Genomic DNA, 25,032 nt, shown 5'->3' on the forward strand with positions numbered 1-25,032 from the left:
GAAAAGAAACATCTCCTCCAAGAGTAGCTATGCACACAAGTATTACAAAAGAATGCTGACCTTTGGAGCCACCCGCATTCAGATCCCATCATGGTTTTCTTGAAATGATGAGAAGTCATTTGTTTTATATTTCTCAACTGAAGAGCCTTCTCAAGGACTTCTTATGAAGGAACAGTTTCTACACCAAAGGGAACCCAAGGTTCCAGCTCCTGAGAGGCAGAAAATTATTTACGGTTTATGGATTACTCCCACGACTTCCCCCACTCCTTTTCTCTAATTATCCCCAAGGTTTCAAAACATTCAGAGTTCAGTCTAGGCAAAGGCATGCACCCTGCATCCTACACCATCAGCACCTGCACCTACAGCATGAGGAGAAACTGAACCCAGACCAATGACGCAGAGCTACCGAGAACATTTGGTCAGAGTCTTTGGTGGGATAGAGCAGGATAAAGAGACTCCTCTCTGAAGCATCCAGACAGCCCACTGTGTGATGCTTCGGACAAGCAGTGACTGTGGTAAGGCTGGATCCAATCTTATTACAGCTGGCTGACCATGATAGGGTCTCGTCAGATGTCTATTCCTGGAGCAAACTCCCCCATGGCAGTGAATCTTCTCCAAATTCAGCAGCACTTCTCACCCAGGTGTCTGTGGTCCTGGGGATGACCTGACTTGTCAGAATGTGTCTGGCAATTACCTACAAGGGCCAACAGCTGGCTGTGCTCAGAATGAGAAGATCTGAGTGTTGAGCTTCCAAGTTCACACTGGTAAGGTGATTGACACAGTTTTTCCTAATATTTTTATTTGCATCCTGGATTTTGAGGGTAATATACTTAATATGTGTGAACCACTCCATTCAGTGTTTTTAGCCTTACCACTCAACTGAAACCACGGCTGTCACTGTCATCAATGATCTTCTCATTGTCCAAACCCAATGGTCAGCATCTAACTTAACATCAAAGAAGTATATGATACAGCTGATCACTCCCTCTTTCTCCAAGCACTGCTATTTAGCTTCTGGGGTACCATGCTCCTCAGGTCCTACCTGCCTACTGTTCTTCTAAGCCCTGAATATTTGGCCACAGAGCCCCCTCCTGGAAAGTCTTCTCTTGTATGAACTAGGCATTTGGAAAAGCCATGGATTAAGTTCTGTAAATGGAGAATGAGTTTCCCTGCCTCCACCTCCCCCACCTTAATAGCTTTGGACAACTCAGAGAAAATTTCTCTTTCCTTCTTATCTTCCCTCTTTATTCCCTTACTCCCTCTTTTCCTCCCTTCCTTCTTTCCTCCTTCCCTTTCTCCCTCCTTTACTTTTTGGTCAAATTATCTGGAAATCATCTCCCTCTACAAGTCGTAAATATGGTTTCCAGATACGATAGTTCATTGCCATTTTTCTCTCTCTTAACTTACCTAGGAAAAGTGAAAGAGGACACTTTCATCATTATCAGTGAGAAATGCACCATTTTCGAAAATCAACTTAAACTGTCCCCTTTAGGAACGAGTTCATGAAACGCAAGAGGGAAAAACAACGAATTCATAGAAGCACTTGTTTCCACCCACTTGGAACATAGTCCATGTTTGCCAGCCTGTATGATTAGCTGGGGGAATAATCATCCTCATTTACATAACCTCTTGGCCCTTTGGTATTTCAAGATGGCACCATTCCAGGGGTTCAGTTTCCCTCTAGGTGAAGGAAGCTGAAAGTCCACGAATGTCCATCAGATACTCACTGGATATAGCTTCTCTAGAATGTCTAGGAATTTCTGGTTGTTTCTCCATCTCTTAAGAGTCTTGCAGAATGATCTAATATTTGCTAATGTGCGTGTCATCTTTAATAATTCAGTGGCCCAATATTCATTTAGGAAATATTATGAATCACTTGTATATCTACTGCATATAAGCTCTCCTACGGGGTGCTTCAGGCTTGCCAGGTAGCTTGGTGCTAAAGAATCTGCCTGTCAATGCAGGAGACGTGAGTTGGATCTCTGGGTTGAGAAGATCCCCTGGAGATGGAAATGGAAACCACTCCAGTATTCTTGCCTGGAGAATTCCATGAACAGAGGAGTCTGGTGGGCTACAGTCCATGGGGTCACAAAGAGTCTTAGCAGCTGGGCATGCACTGGGTGCTGCAGCCCTGCCTTGGAGGAACGGACAAGTGCTGCTGCTGCTAAGTCGCTTCAGTCGTGTCCAACTCTGTGCGACCCCATAGACGGCAGCCCACCAGGCTCCCCCGTCCCTGGGATTCTCCAGGCAAGAACACTGGAGTGGGTTGGCATTTCTTTCTCCAATAACAGATAGGTGAGAAGTGTCTAAATGTTAAACCCTATTCCAAACAGACTGAGCACGCCAGGGGCAGAGGTAAGGGGCTTTTTCTATATCCTCTCCCTCACCTCAATGTAGTGCTGAGGACATAAACAGGTGATCAGTTTCCCAGTGAATTTTCATAATTAAAACCCATAATGGTCACCAGTCAAATTTTGGGGGAAAGAAAGAGCTTTCTCTCACTGTCAGAGGGCATATGACAGTCACAACACCTTCCATGGTAGGAAGTGGTGACACACCAGAGGCTGAGAAGAATACTTCATGGGGTTCAAATCAGAAGGAACTTTGAGCAGATAAGATAAATAAGCACTGAAATTAGCCTAAATACCAAAGGCACTGCTTATTGGGCGGTGGGGGGGGGGGGGTAGTTTCACATCTAAAAAAATACACAAGTGGTTAGAAGTTCCAAATACTCATTGCAAAATTGTTTTTGTATTGAAGTCACACCCTTAATGGTTTCCACTCAAAAATGGAGCTCATCAACTCTACCCCTGTCAACTCGCTTATGGGATTTGGATCACAGAGAAAGAAATGAAAGGCCTCCTGAGGTAACTGCCATCTCCTCTGCCTCTCGGATCTGACTCAAAATCGTGTCCACATTTACTTAGTGTCTCTCTACTGGTATCTTCTCTGAAGAACAATGCAATATTCCACCTGGGTTAAACCCAAATTAGCCAAGCACTGGCCTTTAGATATTTAAAAACATGTAGAGAGAAATGACCACAGTTCTCATACTGAAATTTCAAATGGCAACTTCCCTATTATACAGTTTTTAATAGTGATTTTTTTTTTGAGCTAAAATGGAAGGAACACTCTGCTGCTCAGTGAGGCAGAGTTAAAATATTCTGCAAAAACAGCACTTACAGCAGAACCCCTGGGCTACCAATTAATGAACACACAACTATTGGTACCAGACACAGGTGTGCTATGGCGAATTCATGGCCCAGAAAAGGATTTTGCCGTTATTATCTTAACAATAAACACTTTATAGCAAACCATTTTTATGATAAGTGACTAAAAAATGTATGTAACAGAATCAAACACAGGTACTCCCTGGAATGTTCACTAGCTTTCTCTCACAGCTTTCTCTGCTGGGACCATTACTTCTATTCCACTTACATTGTTTAGTAGGGGTCTTGGTTTTCTGGCTGAACCTGTGAGATTTGTTAATCAAATGAATCCCAGTCCCAGCAAGGGTATCTAATGAACCTATGACAGCATGATCTCTCCGGATAAATTCTGCCAGGGGCCCCAAGTCTCCCTGTTGGGGTGTTTTTTCCTGGTTGAAAACTCTGTGCTTAAAATTTAGTCTTTCGTCTCAATCCTGAGAAATAACGGTCATTGACAGGGAACCCATAATATCCGATACTTTTCTGGGAACAGGAGATCTTCACCTCGATTTTTAAGTACAGTGTATGGGCAGAAAAGTCAAGGTTGCCTGCTATGCAAAACCATCGTGACCCCACCCACTGCAGTGGAACATAGTGGTGGATGAGTGTGAGTATGTGGATTTGGCTGGTGAGTGTGTTGTGTCAGTGGGTTTGTGAAAGTGTATAAATTTGCATGAATGTGTACTTGTATGTTTCTGAGTGCTTGTGTATGAATATGCTGCTGCTGCTGCTAAGTCACTTCAGTCGTGGCGGACTCTGTGTGACCCCATAGACGGCAGCCCACTGGGCTCCCCCCGTCCCTGGGATTCTCCAGGCAAGAAACACTGGAGTGGGTTGCCATTTCCTTCTCCAATGCATGAAAGCAAAAAGTGAAAAGTGAAAGTGAAGTTGCTCAGTGGTGTTCAACTCTTAGCGACCCCATGGACTGCAGATGCTATTTGTGTGTATTTTTGAGTAAATGTGTACAGTTGTGTGTGTGTTCATATATGTGTTTGTATATGATCACATTTAGTGTGAGTGTATGACCATGAATGTGAGTAGAAAGGTATTGTGTGTGGATGTCTATTTGTGTATGAATGTGTGTATGAGTGTAAAAGTGTGCATGTGTCCATTGTGTGGGTGAGTTTGGTTGAGTGTGTGGATGTCTGTATGACTTGTGTGTGTAAATGTGTGTTTGGGTGAGCATGTCAGTGTGTGAATTTGTGTAAGTTGCATATATGTGTAATTTGCGAGTGGGGTTGTATTTTATTGTGGAGGAATGCATGTTGTGGGTGTTATTTGTATATATGTGTCATTTTTTGTGTGTTCAAGCATTGCATTGTGTGTATTTGTGCGAATATATTTGTGTGTGTTGGAGTATGTGGGTCTGTGATTGTGTATTTGTGTGTTCTCGTTTGTGGGAGTGTGAGTGTGTAATTGTGCAAACGCGAGCGTTTGTGTTGGGACTGTGCGCGTCACGGGAATGTGGGTTTGTGTGTTTGTGAGTATGTATACTTGGTTTGCGTGTGTGTGTGTGTGTGTGTGTGCGCGCGCGATGGAGCGCGCGTGTGAGCCGGTGTGTGCGGTCGCCGCGCGCCGCCACCTCCTCGCGAACCGCCCCTTCGCGGCGGGAGCAGAGGCTGCGGCCGGGCGGGCGGGCGAGGGAGGGACGCGCGCCGCGGTGAGCGGCTAGCGCCGCCGTCACCGCCGCCGCGCCGACTCTGCCCTTTAAATCGGTCTCCAAGCCGATTACAGCTGATCTCCCACGTGACGTTTTACCTTCTGTCTCCCGGAGCTAGTTGCCCGAGGACAGTCCTTCTCAGCCCGCCGCGGGGCTCGGGCTCCCGCAACTTTGAGCGAAGCGGCGGCCGGCCGGGCGCCCTCGCGGGCCCCTCTCCACTCGGGCGTCGGGGCGCGGGGGCTTCGCTAGGCCGGGGACGGGGCGGGGAGGGCGGTCAGGGCAGACAACGTGTCCCGGCCGCAGCCCGCCGTCCCTCGGACCCGCGCGGCGCCGCGCCCGGGAGGCCGACGGGCGTGCCGGGTGCGCCGCGTCAGGCAGCGGGGCGCCCCCCACGTCGTCTGGAGCCAGGCGGGCGCGCCCTCGGAGGAGCCGGCGGGGGATGGCCGCGATGCAGGGCTGAGCCCCCCGCGCCCTCACCATGCAGAAGAGCGTGCGCTACAACGAGGGGCACGCCCTGTACCTGGCCTTCCTAGCCCGCAAAGAGGGCACCAAGCGCGGCTTCCTGAGCAAGAAGGCAGCCGAGGCGAGCCGCTGGCACGAAAAGTGGTTCGCCCTCTACCAGAATGTGCTCTTCTACTTTGAGGGCGAGCAGAGCTGCCGCCCGGCGGGCATGTACCTCCTGGAGGGCTGCAGCTGCGAGCGGGCACTCGCGCCGCCCAGGGCCGGGGCCGGGCCGGGCGGCGCCCGGGACACGCTGGACAAGCAGGTACCACGCGCCGTCCCCTCCCTGTCCCCCTGCTTGCGGCCGCGGCGATTCCCAACTCTGCTAACCCCGGAGGTCGAGGGCCCGACCTAACGCAAGGCCCTCGCTCCGAGGTGCCCCTGCGGGGTCTGTGGCAGGACCGCTCCACGCGTCTCCCCATCTCCATCCCCCCTTGTCCTCCATCCTTCATCTCTTTATGACCCGTTGGTATAAGGACTCGGCTTTATTTTTTTTTTTCCCGTGTCCCGAAAGCGGGCGGGTCCTTTCAGCTTCTTTGCTCACCTCCCATGGCCTCTCTACACCTTGTTCGGAAGGATTTAGTGTGGTGACGTGTGTTGACACCTGTTGGATTTAGATTGGCAAAACGGAACTAACTTAATTGGGAAAGTTTGGTTTCTCCTTTACCCGGCTGCTGCGTGCAGGTTTCTTTGCCTGAGATGTTTGGTTGCTGGCTGAGCAGGGAACACACCGGGCTCCCGGGACGGACAGGCACTTTCTGTTGGTCACTTTCAATCTGTCTTTCTGGTTTCTGTCAGTTTACTTTGCTAACATTTGGCCTGCTGGGTCTAATTATGAAGGTAAATGTGTATCCGTTTCCCTCAGGATTAATATTTAGTAGCCACATTCCTGCTATGTGTAAACACGCGGGCATTTAAAAAGAACGCTTCTGTGTACTTTTCAATGAATGCTTTGAAAATGAATGTGATCTTTTTATCCTGGGTTGTAATTTTATTAGTTTTGCTATGTTTTGTACTCACGGAGGGGGAAAAAAAAACCCCTGCAAATTTAGTAACTCCCGCACCCCATTCCTGCGAATGCGAAATTTGTATTTTTTCAATCACCATTTGTTATTAAAGTTAAAGCAGACTAATTTTATGCTCCCAGATCTTCTCACTTCGCTTCTAGATGTCCACCTGGAAAAAAAGATTGATGGTCTTTGTTGTTGCATAAACATATTTAGCAGGTTAATTTTCCGTGCAAGTCAGACCAAACAGCTTCTACTGCAAACCCCGAGGGCGGCTGTGGGAGGCGCTAGCGATGGAAAGATGAGTAAGATGCCTGCATAACCCCTGGGGGCTCATAAATCAATGTGTAAAGTTAAGAGGAGTTAAAACTAGATGGACCAGAAGTTTGATTTTTCTTTTTTCACTTTGGTTTCACTGTAAATCATTCAGATTTAACTGATTAAGCTTGGTTTAACACACACCTGAAAAACTTAAAAGTATACCCCCTTTGGTTTTTGAGAGCATGTTGAGGGTCTTCGAAAAACTGATTTCTAATTTTGTAGATGTAGGTACTGGAAATATAAGTTTAAATTTCAAGTTAGATATTTTAGAAATCAAATTGAGAGCCAGAGGAGGGGTTTTGAAGAAATATGTAGAGTTTTTTTTTTTTTCAGGATTTTTTTTTAATGTTTCTGTTGGTGAGATTTTTCTTACAGGCATGTGTTCCAAGGCCCATAGGAGCAAAGACCAATAGATTTAAAACGTGTTATTATGTCTAAACTAGAATAGGATACTTTAGATTATTCTGAAGATACATCATTGACTTAATTACAAAGTATTTTTCTCTCTTTGTATGTATGCTAATATCAGGAGATAGCCACTTAAAAAAAATAAACTGGGAGTGGGGAGTTTTTACCTGTTGCACCGAAACGAGGCTGCCTGTCCTAATAACATATGAAAACCAAGATTTTTCTACTTGGAGAATAACCAGACTCTCATCTTTAGGACAGTTTTCTTTGAAGCATACCTTATAAAGAACTCTAATCTCTATAAATAGTTTGACTCTCCTGCTACTTCGTAATGGAAGTCCAAAATAGGTCTCCTTATAAAAAAATTTTTTTCTCGGTCATACAAGCCATGAGTATTTCTCACTCGTTTCTACATCTCCATGAGGTTAGAAATTAGAACCTGCGGTGATTGTAATAAAACTGAGATAGAGAATACAGCATTCAAAATGGATTAGGAGTTGGATGGGGAAATCTGTTAGTCTGTCTTGTGTTAGACAGCCTTTATGACTTAGGTTGGCTGAGCAGGCTGATATTTTTTCTGTAGTACTATCTGGTTGTGTTTGAAGAATGAAGAAGAAACTGTGAAGATGAGAAGCAAGTAGAAACAGTTTACCTTAAATCTACAGTTTATTTAGTTGGTTCTCTTTCAGTTAATTTGTGTTGCTAATGCGCTGATGAGAAGAGCCGGACTCCTTGGAAAAGACCCTGATGCTGGGAAAGATTGAGGGCAGGAGGAGAAGGGGACGACAGAGGATGAGATGGTTGGATGGCATCACCGACTCAATGGACATGGGTTTGGGTGGACTCTGGGAGTTGGTGATGGACAGGGAGGCCTGGAGTGCTGCAGTCCATGGGGTCACAAAGATCTGGATAGGACTTGGTGACTGAACAACAAGTGTACTCACCTCAGCTAGACACGGGGGATCTGTGGGATGGGTGAGGTAGGGTGAAGATGAGAGGGGCTGAGCAGAGATCCCATCAAGGTCTGCTTCTCCAAGTATGCTTCTGGAACTTTCCTCATAAACGTTTCTAGCAACCCCATAAGCATACTTGAAGGTTAGGGCTTGGAACAGGTCTTAAGGAGACAGAATCGGTTTCCTCCACCGTGTCTGTGTGACTTCTTTAAGGCAAATCTCTTCACATCTCATTAACATTTTTTCTGTTAATGAAATCTGTTTTTTTAACACGTAAATATTAAGAGTTTGGCTCAGATGATTTCTAAGTTGCCTTCCAATTAGGACATCTCCTGCTTCTAGGATTTTAACAGATAGTGTGAGCTTTTTGCTAAGTACAAGGATATGAAAGACAGTTTCACAAGATTTAAAGATTACCAGTCTCTGTAATAAATACTGCATCTGAGTAGCTAAGGCCAAGCAGGTGATTGAAGTGGACATTCTGATGAATCCTATCAGCAAAGGTTCAGAACTATAGAAACATCATTGCTTGAGACAAAGATGTTCTTACCATTCGCATTGAAGGGCGACATATTGTAATGACAGTGACAGTTGACGTAATTCTCGCTATAAAATGCCTCTAATCATTCTTGCCAGTTTAAATTCTACTTCAATTTATTTAAAATTCTAATTAGCTGTGGTAGGTTATGAGAAGAAAACACTCACTGGTTTGTTTCTTCTTAATTCTCATTCAAAATGCATTGGTTGACAAAAGAAAAGGTTTTTTTCCTTCATTTTTTTTCTTCCCTCTCTCCTTGCTTCTTTCCCTCTGTCCCTCCCTCCCTCCCACTTCTTTTCTTTATTTCACCATTTTATCTTAAACTGTTTCCAGTTAAGAAGAAAAAAAAGTGATTTTAACTTTCCAAATGTGCCTAGGTTGAAGGATTATTGGCATTGCTCTGTTTTTCTCAATAGTGTCCCAGGATTTCACTTTAGTTGGTCCTCAGGAGATACATGGCTCTTATCAACCTTCTATAGTAGCTATTTCTTAGCGATAGTTGCAGTGATATAGTCAAAATGCTCTCAGTTACAGAAAACTTCAAGTGGTGCTCCTTTTCTTGAAAATATGTGTAGTGGTAGCACTTCTTTCTAAAAGAGCTCCATTTATGGAAAATGACAAACTTACCTTTCATTCCAGGTAAAGGTGTTCAAGGGGAAAAGGAATTTGGATTTAGCAGGAACCTTCTATGTGCTGGGCTTCCCTGGTGGCTCAGAGGTTAAAGCGTCTGCCTGGAATATGGGAGACCTGGGTTCGATCCCTGGGTCGGGAAGATCCCCTGGAGAAGGAAAATGGCAACCCACTCCAGTACTCTTGCCTGGAGAATCCCATGGAGGGAGGACCCTGGTAGGCTACAGTCCATCTGGTGGCAAAGAGTCGGACTTCCCTTTCACATTCTATGTGCCGAGCTCAGTGTTACATTCTATTAGCTAATCAAGTTGGAACCTCACTTCAGCTCTTGGAGATTGGTAATGTTCTTTCATGTTTACCTATGATAAGATTGAGGCTTTGAGAGTTTTAGGGAGATGACCAAAGTCTAACTCTAGGTATGAAGACTGAATAATCTCTGAAGAGTGTCTTATTAAGAAGACTAAATCCACTGAGCTTCAAGAAATTTCAGATCTAGGTGAAATGGGGGTTGGAGTTGTAGTAAGTGAATCACTGTTTAATTTTTTCCTCTTAAAACTGTTTAAGGAGCAGTTTCCATTTTGAGAAATACAGTTGCAGTCCATTCCATTTTCAAAGAAAAATGGGCTTTATGTTTAAACAATTGTATGGGGCATTCATTTACTTTGTAGGGAATCTTGAAAGATACTCACTCTAGGGTGAAAGCATACATCCCAGTTAGTCTGATCTGTTTAAGAGGTTGTATCCGTCTTGCCTGCTCACAGGAGAGGCATACAGGAACAAAGTCATCTTTACTTACTCTCCTGGTGGTGTTGAGTGTCCTGTTCAGCCTGATTTCAGTTGTTTCAGAGGCAGGGGAGAGAATATATCCGTTAGTTCTGGAGGTTTAAAGTAGTAGATACTAGTCATATTTGTGCTGAATGAAACATGTTTTAATTTTTAAGGGATTAAAGGTTATGTGATTCCCCCTGTCACCTCATTTCCAGCCAGTCATTTTAGCCTTCCTAACTTGACCACAAGCAGAGGATTTTAATCATTTTATCGAATTAGGCAGAGCTGCCTGCAAGCCCTGAAATATTTGTGGAGGTTAGGGAGTGTGGATGATGGGTTTTTGTTCCAGCTCACGTTAATTGAAATATAATAACCAACTCAGTATTTTCTTTTCAACCTTTGCTTATTGAACACAAATAAAGGGTAAATGGGAGAAAAATATTTGTTAAATCTTATAAAATGTTTTAAAGTATAATTTAGGAAAGAAGTGATTTATCACTTGAATTTTGTAATCATTCTTCCAATTAAGATTTGAATGAAGAAAAATAATCTATGGATTAGAAAAATACAGTTTTAATTTTGACTGCACTCAACCTTACTGTTTATATTATTGTACTTATCGTTAAGAATTCAGCGTAGAGAAATCCATCTTTGATGGGACAGATGTACATGAAAGTGAATTTTTATTGTGACAAGTATTTTTCCATGGGTTTCAATAAGTGAGTACTAAATACACTACTAAATGGTGGAAAATATTTGTAGTGTAATAACAATTTTTTCCCCTTCTTTCAGGAATGAAAAAGCACAAGTATTTTTCTTTCATTGAATGATAAGTCCAAAAGTATGTATGATAACCAAAAGCTTCTGGCTTAGCCAGCAAATATTAGTAGTTTGTTGTAATAGTAGTTGTTGATATTGCTGTTTGTTTAATGCAGATTATACTTTTTAGTTGGCCATATTTTTGTCCATATATCTCAATAAATATGCATGATACAATCAATATAATTTTAATTTTGTAGAGTAGAAAAAGTAATGAAATAAGCCATATTGACAGACATTATGGATTTACTCCGGTCTGAAGTCCTGATTTTATGTTTTTATGCCTTGTTTATTTGTCCTATAAGAAAGGGATATGTGTGTATATTTGTGTATGCATATTGTGTATATGTTTATTGAGTTTATCTTCCATCATTGAATATTAAGCACTTTTTGTGCAATTATGTAGTTTATCTTCCATCATTAAAAATCAGGCACTTTTTATACAATGAGATGGAGCTTCTCAAGTAGTGCTAGTGGTAAAGAAATTACCTGCCAATGAGGAGACATAAGAGACACAGGTTTGATCCCTGGAGAAGGGAATGACAGCCCACTCCAGTGTCCTTGCCTGGAGAATCCCATGGACAGAGACTGGCAGGCTGTGGTTCATGCAGCGGCAGAGAACTGGCCACAGCTGAAGCAACTTAGCGTTCAATTACATATCTTGGAGTTTGCAGGGTTTTATTTGTATCACTAAGACATGTATTTTAAGACATGAGTTGTAAATACAATCTGTAAATACAATACTATTTACAATGAGTTGTAAATACAATTTGAGGTGATTTTTCAGGACTAATGATTGTGTTAAGTGACATCACAGTATAAATTCCTCTCTGAAATTACCTTAAGACTATATATATGAAAATCTTGGTTAATATTGAAACAAAACTAGCAATGATATTTGTTAGGTATCAATATAGCACTATGGTAAATGTTTGGTTCAGTTTAGTTCAGTTCAGTCACTCAGTCGTGTCTGACTCTTTGCGACCTCATGAATCGCAGCACACCAGGCCTCCCTGTCCATCACCAACTCCCGGAGTTCACCCAAACTCATGTCCATCGAGTCAGTGATGCCATCCAACCATCTCATCCTCTGTTGTCCCCTTCTCCTCCTGCCCCCAATCCCTCCCAGCATCAGAGTCTTTTCCAATGAGTCAACTCTTCGCATGAGGTGGCCAAAGTACTGGAGTTTCAGCTTTAGCATCATTCCCTCCAAAGAAATCCCAGGGCTGATCTCCTTCAGAATGGACTGGTTGGATCTCCTTGCAGTCCAAGGGACTCTCAAGTCTTCTCCAACACCACAGTTCAAAAGCATCAATTCTTCGGCGCTCAACTTTCTTCACAGTCCAACTCTCACAATGTTTGTTTACTATATAATATTTGGCAATTATTCTAAAAATTGACCATTATTCCAGAATTATTCAATGCAGTTCAGTTGGTATAATTTTCAAATATTAGCTGATCATAAAGTTATAAGTACATTATTTTGGCTCCACCAAAGGGTATAAAATATTTTACCATTTTTCCCAAAGGAATTAAAATATGATTATGTGTATATGTTGGGAGGAAAACAGCAGCAAGTTTTCCTTGATAAAACATTTGTATCAGAAAGTGGAACAAAGATGCAGAAAGCACATATTCTCACAATTTTTCCTTTTTACTAGCACTTGAGAAACTTACGATTCACTAGAAATGAACATTGAAATCATTTTTCTTAAAACTTCTCATAGTGAATGCTGCTGCTGCTAAGTCACTTCCAGTTGTGTCCAACTCTGTGTGACCCCATAGACAGCAGCCCACCAGGCTCCCCTGTCCCTAGGATTTTCCAGACAAGAGTACTGGAATGGGGTGCCATTGCCTTCTCCGCGTAGTGAATGCAGAATGTTCCAAATATACTTTTAGGGAGAGGGCAGAAAAAAAAGAAAAAAGTTTATCTGTGTTTATTTAAGTAGTAATTCTTTTTTATTGAACTATAAAGAAAGAAATGAGAAAGTTGGGGAGGCTTATGTAAGTCATAGCATTAGAGTGTGGTAAGTTAATGAAAGCTAGAATTCTCATAACATCTGAGAAGATACAAGTAAAACTACTTTAAGAAAAGCTATGCTTAAAAATAAAAGTTATTGATTCTTTAGTGCAGTGGTCCCCAACCTTTTTGACACCAGAGACAAGTTTCGTGGAAGAGTTTTCCATGGACGGGATAGGAGATGGTTTCGAGATGATTCAAGCACATTACATTTATTGTGCACTTTATTTCTATTATTATTAAATCAGCTCCACCTCAGGTCATCAAACATTAGATCCTGGAGGTTGGGAACCCCTGCTTCAGTGCCTTTTTTTTTTTTTCAATGAAGGCTAAAATTTCTTTTATTGCCTCCTCCCATACTTTTGCTGTGAACTGGCTGAGACTGATGATGTTGGGGTCAGCAGGCATCTGAGGGACCTTGGTTACTGATAATTTGCATTCTTTCTTTTCAGTTTCCCGAAATGTTTTATTTTGTCATTTTCTGATTTAATGTAGACAACGCCTGATTCATTTCCTGAACTGTATTTATGAGCTCATGCCATTTGTGTGACTAATGTAAACAGGAGGGTTAGTGCCGTCAAATAGAGGGACGACTGGAAAGCTAGGAGGCTTCTGGGGTTAGAAATATGGGAATGGGGAGGAGGTAGTCTGGCCTCAGGCTCACTGTGGAGTATCATACCTCATTGCAGAGCTGTAACAAGATGATGTTATGATGCATAGGAATAGGTGACCGCTCATATCTGATAGAGCCTTGTGGGCTGCCATCTATGGGGTCGCACAGAGTCGGACACGACTGAAGCGACTTAGCAGCAGCAGCAGCAGCAGCAGCATATCTGATACGGATTTGCTTTCAACTTAGAGAATGTCACTTTCCAGGTCAGATAGTAGTATTGTGTATGGTTTGGTTCAGAAGTTAAACTGTGGGGATTTCAGTCTCCACACAGATGCTTACTGGATCCATGATGAGCAGTTTCTCTTTCTAAGCCTGTATCCCTGCCTGTGATGGGGATCGTGGTAGTAGCTGCATCATCTGGTTGTTGAAAGACTCATAGGCAATCGGTCCATGCCCCAGCACACACATGGCACATTTGTCAGCTGGTGTTTGTGTTACTCTCTTTCTAATATAATTCTTTTTAAATATTCTTCTTGTTGCTTTAATTACTAGGGTTGCTTGGCAGGTTTTTCCTTTCTTTCTCTTTAAAAAATACTTCTAATTTAACACAAACAAAATAGAATAATTTAGGGAATACCAATATACTTATTGTCCAGCTTCAACAATATTCAGCTTTCTGCTTTCTTGTTACATTTTTTTCCCCACACATGCCTATGTTGTTGTTTGACTCTTTTAACGCAAGTCCCAAACATCATATTAAATAAGGAGGTTTTTCCTTTTTGGCACAGCCCTTGTTTGGCGCTGAAGATTGTAGTAGGTGTAGCTCTGAAGAGAACGATCCTGGAAAGAGTTTGTAATGTGTTTCTGATTTAATGTGTGTTATTGTGATTGTCATCATCTTTTTGTTCCTTTGATATCATTATAAAGGAGGAAACTGGAGACAGTAGTTGTGAAGATATAAAGGTAGTAGAAATAGGTTTTAAATAAGGCCTGGCTTGTTAAATCCTAAAGAAAAGAAGTCTGAAATCAGTTGTTTAACCATGACTATGGTGTAAAAAGTATTTTCATGATTTGACCCCATTGTAGGGGAAATTGAACTTCCCTGGTGTCTCAGACGGTAAAGAATCCGCTTGCAACGCGTGAGACCTGGAGAATCCCCATGGACAGAGGTACCTGGAGGGTTACAATCCATGGGGTCCAAAGAGTTAGATATGACTGAGTGACTAAGCACAACAGACATAGAGGAAATTAAATTATTGGTGGTTTTCTTATTGAGGGATTCTTATCTTTATTGAAATCTACTTACCAAACTCTTCCAGCAGCTGAAAGAGTCTTGTTTAGAGTTAAGAGTGAATGCTTTCTCTTCTGATGCCATTGGTACTTCTCATCTCTCAGTATTTTGCATAGCTTTGCAACAATCAGGACATTATCCATAAACCAGTGTTTCATCCATCTATCAAAATCAGTTCTGAGACCCAGCAGTAGTAAATGCTATTTTAAGGCAGTTGAAGTGAAGTGAAGTCGCTCAGTCATGTCCGACTCTTTGTGACCCCATGGACTGTAGCCTGCAAGCCTCCTCCTCCCACGAGATTTTCCAGGCAAGAGTACTGGAGTGGGTTGCCATTTCCTTCTCCAGGGGATCTTCCCAACCCAGGGATCGAACCCAGGTCTCCCACATTGCAGGCAGATGCTTTACCATCTGAGCCACCAGGGGACATTAGGGAACTTCAGTACATTTTCCTATCCTATGTCAATAAAGATCTAATATTTTTAGGCCATTTTTCTTGCCATTATGGATGATTGCTATAGATTTACCAGTCCAAAAAAATTTTTTTCCCAAAGGGTTCCAAAGTGGGGTGTGGAAGCTTAGAGTGAGCACTTTCCATGTTAGTTCGAGCAGTTTGCGCCAGTTGTCTGTACACTCAAACCAAACGGAACCAAAACTTCACCAGCCAGGAGTCGAACTCGAAACAAAAGGCAAAGAAATGCCCAGAAACCAAAAGCCAAGTGGCAAGAGTGTCCCCCAAAAGATGATAAAGTGATGCCCAGAAATCAAAAGCCAAATGGCGTAAATGCCAAACATGACTTCCCAGTTCCACTAATCCTGAGACCTGGCAGAGTCAGCATTAGCAGCCCTTTTCACTGATGATATAATTTCAGGCAATTTCTTGTTGGTTTCCTGCAAAGAAGTTACTCTATCATTTCCTCTTTTAGAAGCTTCTAGATACAAGTCAAAGTAAGCATGGCTGGCCTTTTCTTATCGTGCATGCAAAATGTCAGTTTTGGAATATCAAAAGAACCCCAATTTGGCATTTTAGGTTGAGATCTCTTTTAGTATAATTTCTCCAATTAGCTAGGTACTTGCAAGTATGAGCTCCGTACATATTGTACAAGATTCTGGCTGGAGTGTTAGTCAGAGGCTGGCTTTCTGACACCCCTTTGTTTCTGTTTTTGAGAGATTCTGTTTCCATTTTAAGCTGGGTAAAAATCACTAGTTAACTTGCGTAATGGGCCAATGTGCTGTTTGTGAGCTTAACTCCTCCAGGAGTTATCCCAGAATTGTTTCAGCTTGTCTTACATGTCTCGGATTCTTCAATCTAAGACCACCGTGGCTGCTCAGGTAGCTGCATGGCCAGTTTTTACGTGCAAACCCCAGGCGAGCAAGTATTTTAATTAGTGAGTGGGTTTCCCTATGGGGCCACTGCATGGAATGAGGACTAAGAAAAAGTGTCAGATTGGTCTCTTACTTAAACACTCAGCCAAGACCCTTCAGTCCCCTGAAACAGAGTGACCTTGGCTTCATTCAGCTGAGCCCCAGGTGTTCCTCGAATTTTTTCCCAAATAAGCCCTCCCTGCCAGTACCTTTCCACTAGGTGGGCTATTCCCCTGGCATCTTTCAGCCATCCCCCTCCCCCGCCCACCCAGTATCTTTTGACTGGGTGGTCGGTATCTTTCAACTGAGCCCCCTCAGGGTCCAGACCATGAGTGGGTATGCCCTGGATGCTCCACTCTCTCCCCCCGCCCCCAGTATCTTTCCTACTGGGAGGGGTTAGGTGAACTGCTCCACCGCCAGATAAAACTCAGAATCTCAACCAATCCAGGAGATTCAAGAACCAGGAGAGACTTACCCAAATTTGTCTACACTCCCCGAGGAGGCAGATGGGTGCAAGGCACCACTGCTGGTTACCAAAGCTCTGATTCCTCATGAAGTCCAGTCGAAGGAAGGAAGTCCACTCTGGGTCACTTCATCGGTTGCCATAACTGTTGACTAAAAAGTTGTACAACTTCAGAGTTGCAAGTTAAGCTTAATTTGGGGCAAAATGAGGACTGCAGACTTGGAGGCAGCATCTCACATAGCTCTGAGAGACTGCTATTTTAAGGCAGTTACTAAGGTTTAATTAGTCAGGTGTATAGTTTGCTTTTGGGGGCAGGAGGAGAAGGAGACGACAGAGGATGAGATGGCTGGATGGTATCACCGACTCGATGGACGTGAGTCTGAGTGAACTCCAGGAGTCGGTGATGGACAGGCAGGCCTGGCATGCTGCGATTCATGGGGTTGCAAAGAATCGGACACGACTGGGCGACTGAGCTGAGCTGAGCTGAACTGATAGTTTGCTTTTTTTTTTTTTTAAATTTTAAAATCTTTAATTCTTACATGCATTCTCAAACATGAACCCCCCCCCACCTCCCTCCCCATAACATCTTTCTGGGTCATCCCCATGCACCAGCCCCAAGCATGCTGCATCCGGTGTCAGACATAGACTGGCGATTCAATTCACATGATAGTATACATGTTAGAATGTCATTCTCCCAAATCATCCCACCCTCTCCCTCTCCCTCTGAGTCCAAAAGTCCGTTATACACATCTGTGTCTCTTTCCCTGTTTTGCATACAGGGTCGTCATTGCCATCTTCCTAAATTCCATATATATGTGTTAGTATACTGTATTGGTGTTTTTCTTTCTGGCTTACTTCACTCTGTATAATCGGCTCCAGTTTCATCCATCTCAACAGAACTGATTCAAATGAATTCTTTTTAACGGCTGAGTAATACTCCATTGTGTATATGTACCACAGCTTTCTTATCCATTCATCTGCTGATGGACATCTAGGTTGTTTCCATGTCCTGGCTATTATAAACAGTGCTGCGATGAACATTGGGGTACATGTGTCTCTTTCAGTTCTGGTTTCCTCGGTGTGTATGCCCAGAAGTGGGATTGCTGGGTCATAAGGTAGTTCTATTTGCAATTTTTTAAGGAATCTCCACACTGTTCTCCATAGTGGCTGTACTAGTTTGCATTCCCACCAACAGTGTAGGAGGGTTCCCTTTTCTCCACACCCTCTCCAGCATTTATTGCTTGCAGATTTTTGGATCGCAGCCATTCTGACTGGTGTGAAGTGGTACCTCATTGTGGTTTTGATTTGCATTTCTCTGATAATGAGTGATGTTGAGCATCTTTTCATGTGTTTGTTAGGATAGTTTGCTTTTCCTAGTGCTGCTGAGGTTTCCAGGGTTCGCTGGCTGCTATCACATGATTATTTGCTTCAGGCAAGGGAGGGACATGAACTCAAGCTGTCTTGAATAATGGGGACCTCTCTGTGTGGTAGGGGGATAGTGGGAATATTATAAAAGGGCAAGTATTGCTCTATCTTTATGGTGACCAGCTATGACTTGGGCTTCCCTGGTGGCTCAAGGGTGAAGCGTCTACCTGCAGTGCAGAAGACACCGGTTCAGTGTCTGGGTCAGGAAGATCCCCTGGAGAAGGAAATGGCAACCCACTCTAGTATTCTTGCCTGGAAAATCCCGCGGACAGAGGAGCTGGGCAGGCTGCAATCCATGGGGTCACGGAGTCGGACACAACTTAGCGACTAAAGCACTACAGCTGTGCTTTGGACACTGGTGCCGGCTGACGTGTTCAGTGTGTGGCCTCTGGTTCCTCATGGCTCCTGTTTTCTCGTCGTTTCTGCTTCCCTTACCTGTATGCTGCGGTGCCTCTTGTGGTACTGACTCAGCGTGGTACGGCCCTTCTCTCTGCTTTTACTGCTTTGGTTCTCACTGAGGCATCTCTTATTCACTCAGTGTATCCAGGCTCGTCTTTTTGTGAGAGGGAATCTCATTGGCTCAGCTCAAGTTTGGAGGCTAGACAAGACTGCTGGACTCTGACCAGTCCGTGGACTGGCTGTCAGTCAGCAGGAGCTGTGGATTAAGGGAGTTTCATGAAAAGCTTGGTGGATGTCAGAGACATTATTATTAACATGTCTAGTGTATTCATCGAGCTAGTAAATAAATATTATTTTCACTAACTAATATGTATACATTGTAAGCCACGTTCTCTTCCTTCAGTAGCAATTTTACATCCTCACCTTATCAATAAGATCTTTCCAATAAAACGGTGTCTGTCCTCTGGTCCTGATTGGCCTTCTGTGTTGCTAAGGATTCATGTTCATAACTTCTCTTTACTTTTTAATACTTTAATAGTAAACGTTGTTTGAATGTTGTTCTTTTAACACTAAATTACAATATAAACCTGTTTTCAGGGTATAGCATACGTATAGAAAAGTGCACAGATCACAAGTGTGCTGCTTCCTGAATGTTCACAGAGTGATCATATTTTTGTAAGCAGCACCCAGATCAAGTCATTGACATGTTTAGCCCTCCAGAAACTAACCTGTTTCTGTTCCTCTTCAGTGCTCCTACCCATGGGTAGCCACCATCCTTACTTCTAACATCATGGATTCCTTTTGCCAGTTTTTGAGCTTCATCATAGACTCATGCAGTAAGGACTCTTCTGTGTCAGGCTTCTTTCCCTCAACATCATATCTGTGAGTTTTGGATGACACTTCGGATGCTGTGGTTCATTCCTTTTCATTTCTTTGTCGTATTCCATCGGCTTGAGTATACAGTGGTTGATTGGTCTATTCTTTGTCTACTGTTGGTGAAACATTTGGATTGTTTCCAGATTGAGGCTATTACAAATAATATGGCGATGGAAAGTCTTGTACAGAACACAAAATTCATGTATATGCCCAGGAGTTAACTTTTTGGTTCATAGGACTTAGTTATATTCAACTTCAATAATTACTGCTAAACAGTTTTCTGAAATAGTTATATCAATTTGTGTTACTGCTAGCAATGTATAAGAATTACAATTGCTCTGCATCCTTGCTAATAGTTGGTATTATCAATCTTTTTAGTTTTAAGCCTTCTAGTAGACATGTAGTAGTATCTCATGTTGGTTTTCATTTTTATTTCTCTGATATTTAACTTGAACATTTTCCCAAGTATTTCTTGACCATTTGAACATTCTCTGTTTTGAAGTGCTTATTCAATCTTTTGCCCATTTTTTCAGTTGAGTTGTCTTATCTTGTTGATCTGTGTGTGCATGCTAAGTCACTTCAGCGGTGTCAGACTCTTTGCAGCCCTATGCACTGTAGCCCTTCAGGCTCCTCTGTCCAGGGAATTCTCCAGGCAAGAATATTGGAGTGGGTTGCCATGCCCTTCTCCAGGAGATCTTCCCGACCTAGGGATTAAACCCTTGTCTCTTACATCTCCTGCACTGGCAGGTGGGTTCTTTACCAAAAGAAGCCCTTATTGATCTGTAGGAGTTTTTAAATATTAAGTTAAACTATATGAATTGCCATTTTTGAATGTCAAAATAACTGAACATCATCTTGTTCATCCTAGTATGTATGAAGACACGAGTCCTTTGTCAGTTACATGCATTGGAAATATTTTCTCTACTCTGGTTTGCCTTTATACTTTCTTAAAGGTGTCGTTTGATGATGAGAAGTTTAAAATTTTATTGTAGTATAAAATATATGCATTTTTCTTTGTGGCATTTGTCTGCCCATGAAATGAGTGCAGTCTGGATGGGGACAGCATCTGGAGGTGCTTTGTATGGAAGGTGCAGGAGCTGGGGTCTCCCTTGTTGCTCTGTGGTCAAAGCAATCAAGTGGATCACAGAAGATGCAGCCGTAGGTAAAACAGAATGCCCTTGCAGCAGCTTCAGATTGCCACACCAGGATGTTTCCCCTTTGAGAAAAGCTCCAGGGGCAATCTACAGGACAAAAATATCTTAATGTTCTTTCCTCTCTCATACCTCCTGAAGCCTGAGGTGTTCCCTCCCTACATGGTAGGTTGTTCTTCCTCTAGAGATGCGATACATGTATATGCACCAGAGACTTGTACAAGGATTTTGACAGCGGTATTATTCACAAAAGAGGGTGTTCTTTTCCAGTACTTCTAACTTCACTTTTTCAGTCATCCCCAGTTCACACCTGCCTTTCATCTCAAAGGGTCAGATGCGAGAGGAACAAGGTACTTTTATTAACTTAACCAGAGCTAAGCTTGAATTCCTGACAGCTACCTTTCAGCTATACTGCCACCTGGAGGATGTATCATCCAGGCTGACCTGGGGCTGCTGTTAGTGAAAGAAAAATGCATTATGCCCAATACTGGTCAAAACTGAATCCTCAGTTTTCAAAATACACTGAGTAATGCTCTGTAATCCTTCCCCCTTTGTCCTGATCCGTACCCAGGAAATGATTGAGAAGGGATGAGCCCTTTCTTGGAATACCTGTATTCAGTAATCAAACTGCCTTGCTGAAACATATGGACCGGGAGGGAATGAGAGAGAAAGAGGTGGACGGTCAGTCCACTGTTGAGTGCACAGGTTATTTCCAGGGCCACAGTGGGGTGAACAGTGGAAACTGTTAACCCCTAACCCAAAAGAGCACCAACAGTGGTGAGGCGGCGCTGGGGGTCCTGCGAGGGCTTCAGGTGTCTGGTGGAGGCAAGCTGCCAAGAGTGGGAGGGGTGATGCCCCTCATGACGTGGCCTCTCCCACTGTGAGACAAATGGGTCAACTTTGGACCTGAGTCACAAGCCTGTCCTGCAGCGGAAGCCCTCTGTATTAGAGTCAGCCTCCATCAGCGGCTTGATTCCAGCTGGCGCACAGCCCTTCCTGTGGCACCTGCGTGCCTGATCCAGAGAGTTCAGTCGGCTCCCCACCCTCATTCATGTTTCCAGAGAAGGATCTTTGAATCTTACCGTCTGTGGTTTTCCAAGTGCTAGAGCAGACAGCTGTGCCATTGCCAACAGCCATGAAGTCTGAGCCCTGCCCTCTGGCTGGAGCAACTGCATCTGCTCTTTCTTCTGCATTGCTGACACCGAGACTGACCAGCCACAGCGCACCGAGGATACTGCTGGGTTTCAGCTTAGCCAAACCATCAGTGAATCAGGCCCAGATATTTAGGGAGTTTCTGTGAATCAAGGATCCTATTGAGTCAGTGGCTTTGCCTCAGGTAGCTGAGCAGATAAAGTTTCCTACAGAGAGAGAAAGATGCTGCTCTTTAAAATGTAAAACTGAGATGCTTCTGGGGCCACACCAACTACATTCTTAAACATACCTTTTCCATTAAACAAACAAGATTTGAGCCCTGCCTACCTTGTCAGTTCTTGAGTCTGAGTTAACTCATCCAAAAATGGGAATTTCAGATTGGAAAGTTATAAGTCCTCTATGGGTCAGTTTCAACAAGGACTCAGCTGTAAACTAATGGTCACCTGCATGCCTTGTAATTTTGTTTGGATGCTGGACATTGTTTATGAAAAACCCAAAGAGGTAATTTCAGTTTCTGCGTGACATTATTTTCCTTCAGAGAGGATTTACTTTTGGTTTCTTGCTGGCATTACTGTGGGGTAGTTTATACTAATCCATTCTGAGGATGAGCTGGTGAAAGTTGGGTTTCAGGTTTGTGAGAGCAGAGTTTCCACTATGTCCTGATTTCTGAAGTATAGCCTTTCCAAGATCTTATCAGGAATTCTGAGTGTTTACATAACCCCGTCCTCCTTGGTCTCTTCACAGCCCCATGGGACTGCCAAAAACTCAGTGCTGATTTCCAGCCTCTTAGCTGCTGCTTTCTGCCTGGCCTCTTAGCCTCTTGGTTCTGTACTACTTCAGTTCAGTTCAGTGCAGTTCAGTCACTCAGTCGTGTCTGACTCTTTGTGACCCCCATGAATCACAGCACGCCAGGCCTCCCTGTCTATCACCAGCACCCGGAGTTCATTCAAACTCATGTCCACTGAGTCAGCGATGCCATCCAGCCATCTCATCCTCTGTTGTCCCCTTCTCCTCCTGCCCCCAATCCCTCCCAGCATCAAAGTCTTTTCCAATGAGTCAATTCCTTGCATGAGGTGGCCAAAATACTGGAGTTTCAGCTTCAGCATCAGTCCTTCCAAAGAACACCCAGGACTGATCTCCTTTAGAATGGACTGGTTGGATCTCCTTGCAGTCCAAGGGACTCTCAAGAGTCTTCTCCAACACCACAGTTCAAAAGCATCAATTCTTCAGCGCTCAGCTTTCTTCACACTCCAACTCTCACATCCACACATGACTACTGGAAAAACCAAAGCCTTGACTAGACGGACCTTTGCTGACAAAGTAATGTCTCTGCTTTTCAATATGCTATCTAGTTTGGTCATAACTTTCCTTCCAAGGAGTAAGCGTCTTTTAATTTCATGGCTGCAGTCATCATCTGCAGTGATTTTGGAGCCCCCCAAAAATAAAGTCTGACACTGTTTCCACTGTTTCCCCATCTATTTCTCATGAAGTGATGGTACCAGATGCCATGATCTTCATTTTCTGGATGTTGAGCTTTAAGCCAACTTTTTCACTCTCCTCTTTCACTTTCATCAAGAGGCTTTTTAGTTCCTCTTCACTTTCTGCCATAAGGGTGGTGTCATCTGCATATCTGAGGTTATTGATATTTCTCGCGGCAATCTTGATTCCAGCTTGTGCTTCTTCCAGTCCAGCGTTTCTCATGATGTACTCTGCATAGAAGTTAAATAAGCAGGGTGACAATATACAGCCTTGAATTACTCCTTTTCTTATTTGGAACCAGTCTCTTGTTCCATGTCCAGTTCTAACTGTTGCTTCCTGACCTGTATATAGGTTTCTCAAGAGGCAGTTCAGGTGGTCTGGTATTCCCATCTCTTGAAGAATTTTCCACATTTTATTGTGATCCACACACCCAAAGGCTTTGGCATAGTCAAGAAAGCAGAAATAGATGTTTTTCTGGAACTCTCTTGCTTTTTCCATGATCCAGTGGATGTTGGCAATTTGATCTCTGGTTCCTCTGCCTTTTCTAAAACCAGCTTGGACATCAGGAAGTTCACGGTTCACATATTGCTGAAGCCTGGCTTGGAGAATTTTGAGCATTACTTTACTAGCATGTGAGATGAGTGCAATTGTGCAGTAGTTTGAGCATTCTTTGGCATTGCCTTTCTTTGGGATTGGAATGAAAACTGATCTTTTCCAGTCCTGTGGCCATGGCTCAGTTTTCCAAATTTGCTGGCATGTTGAGTGCAGCACTTTCACAGCATCATCTTTCAGGATTTGAAATAGCTCAACTGGAATTCCATCACTTCCACTAGTTTTGTTTGTAGTGATGTTTCCTAAGGCCCACTTGACTTCACATTCCAGGATGTCTGGCTCTAGGTGAGTGATCACACCATCGTGATTATCTGGGTTGTGAAGATCTTTTTTGTTCAGTTCTTCTGTGTATTCTTGCCACCTCTTCTTAATATCTTCTGCTTCTGTTCAGTCCATACCATTTCCGTCCTTTATCGAGCCCATCTTTGCAATTGGCAAATTCATTGAGAGGAACAACTTCAAAGACTGTTAGACTCACTAGTTTACTTCCCTTCTCTATGGTCTTTACTTCTTAGGTCCTGGCTATCTTGTTAGCTCACTGATGCTTTCAAATGGATTTGTGTGAGTGTGTGTGTGTATGTGTGTATGTATATGTGTGTTATGTCCAGCTTTTCTAATTGTCCCTAGTGTGTGCATGTTAGAGTGGTTGGGGAGGGTCTATGACAAGTTACCTGGCTGTTACCACTTAGAAATGACTTTTAATAGTGAGTCTAAAAGTGAGTCAGACTCCTTTCAAAACAGTGGAAGAATTATCTTGTTTCCTTTTTCCAGAAATGTATCTGTTAATTACTTGTAATTCAGTAATAATAAAATACTAAGAAGTCAAATCACAACTAATCCTTATTTTATCAATTTAATTCTGAACATCTTTGAATATGTGTATTCTGAGATGTAATATTTCCTCATCTTGAAAATGGGTATAGTTCCTACTTTGTAAAGAAAATGGTAGTATTAAATTGACATAAAAGTTTATAAAACACTTTTCACATAGTGACAGTTTTTATATTTTTTAAATTCAAGAATGTCCCTTTAAATTCTTCACAGTTACATTTTTTTCCTTTAAGTGAGGGCCATTTAAACAGGAGGTCAGTTGAGAGTTTGCTTACTGTAGGGGTGTGTTCTGTTCATTTTATGGTCCATTTTGAGAACCAGATAGCTCTCTGCCTAGTTTGTTGGCATCTTTTTGAGCCCAAGGTTTTTAAGGTCTGTGGAAAATATTTAGTGGATGACAGATTCCTCAAGAAATAGTTGGAAGATTACTTTTACTAAGTGCAGGAGAATATCACCTAAATAGGTTAGTGAGAAATTTTTGTCATTTAGATGTTTTCTGTTGCATAGATCCTTCTAATGGTGATACATTTAAATATATTAATGA

At 43.0% G+C, this 25,032-nt stretch overlaps 1 protein-coding gene across 1 annotated transcript in view; it reads left to right on the top strand.

Annotated features, from left to right (window-relative positions):
- Positions 1–4,995: 4,995 nt before the first annotated feature.
- The window catches only part of RASGRF2 (Ras protein specific guanine nucleotide releasing factor 2), a 256,645-nt gene continuing 236,608 nt past the window's right edge, over positions 4,996–25,032 (top strand). The window contains exon 1 of the mRNA XM_027970489.3: positions 4,996–5,635. Coding sequence (XP_027826290.2) covers positions 5,348–5,635 — 288 coding nt within the window. The 5' untranslated portion in view covers positions 4,996–5,347. The remainder of the gene's footprint in view (positions 5,636–25,032) is intronic.

This window comes from Ovis aries, chromosome 5 (assembly GCF_016772045.2).
Source record: "Ovis aries strain OAR_USU_Benz2616 breed Rambouillet chromosome 5, ARS-UI_Ramb_v3.0, whole genome shotgun sequence".
NCBI classification, from domain to species: Eukaryota; Metazoa; Chordata; class Mammalia; order Artiodactyla; family Bovidae; genus Ovis; species Ovis aries.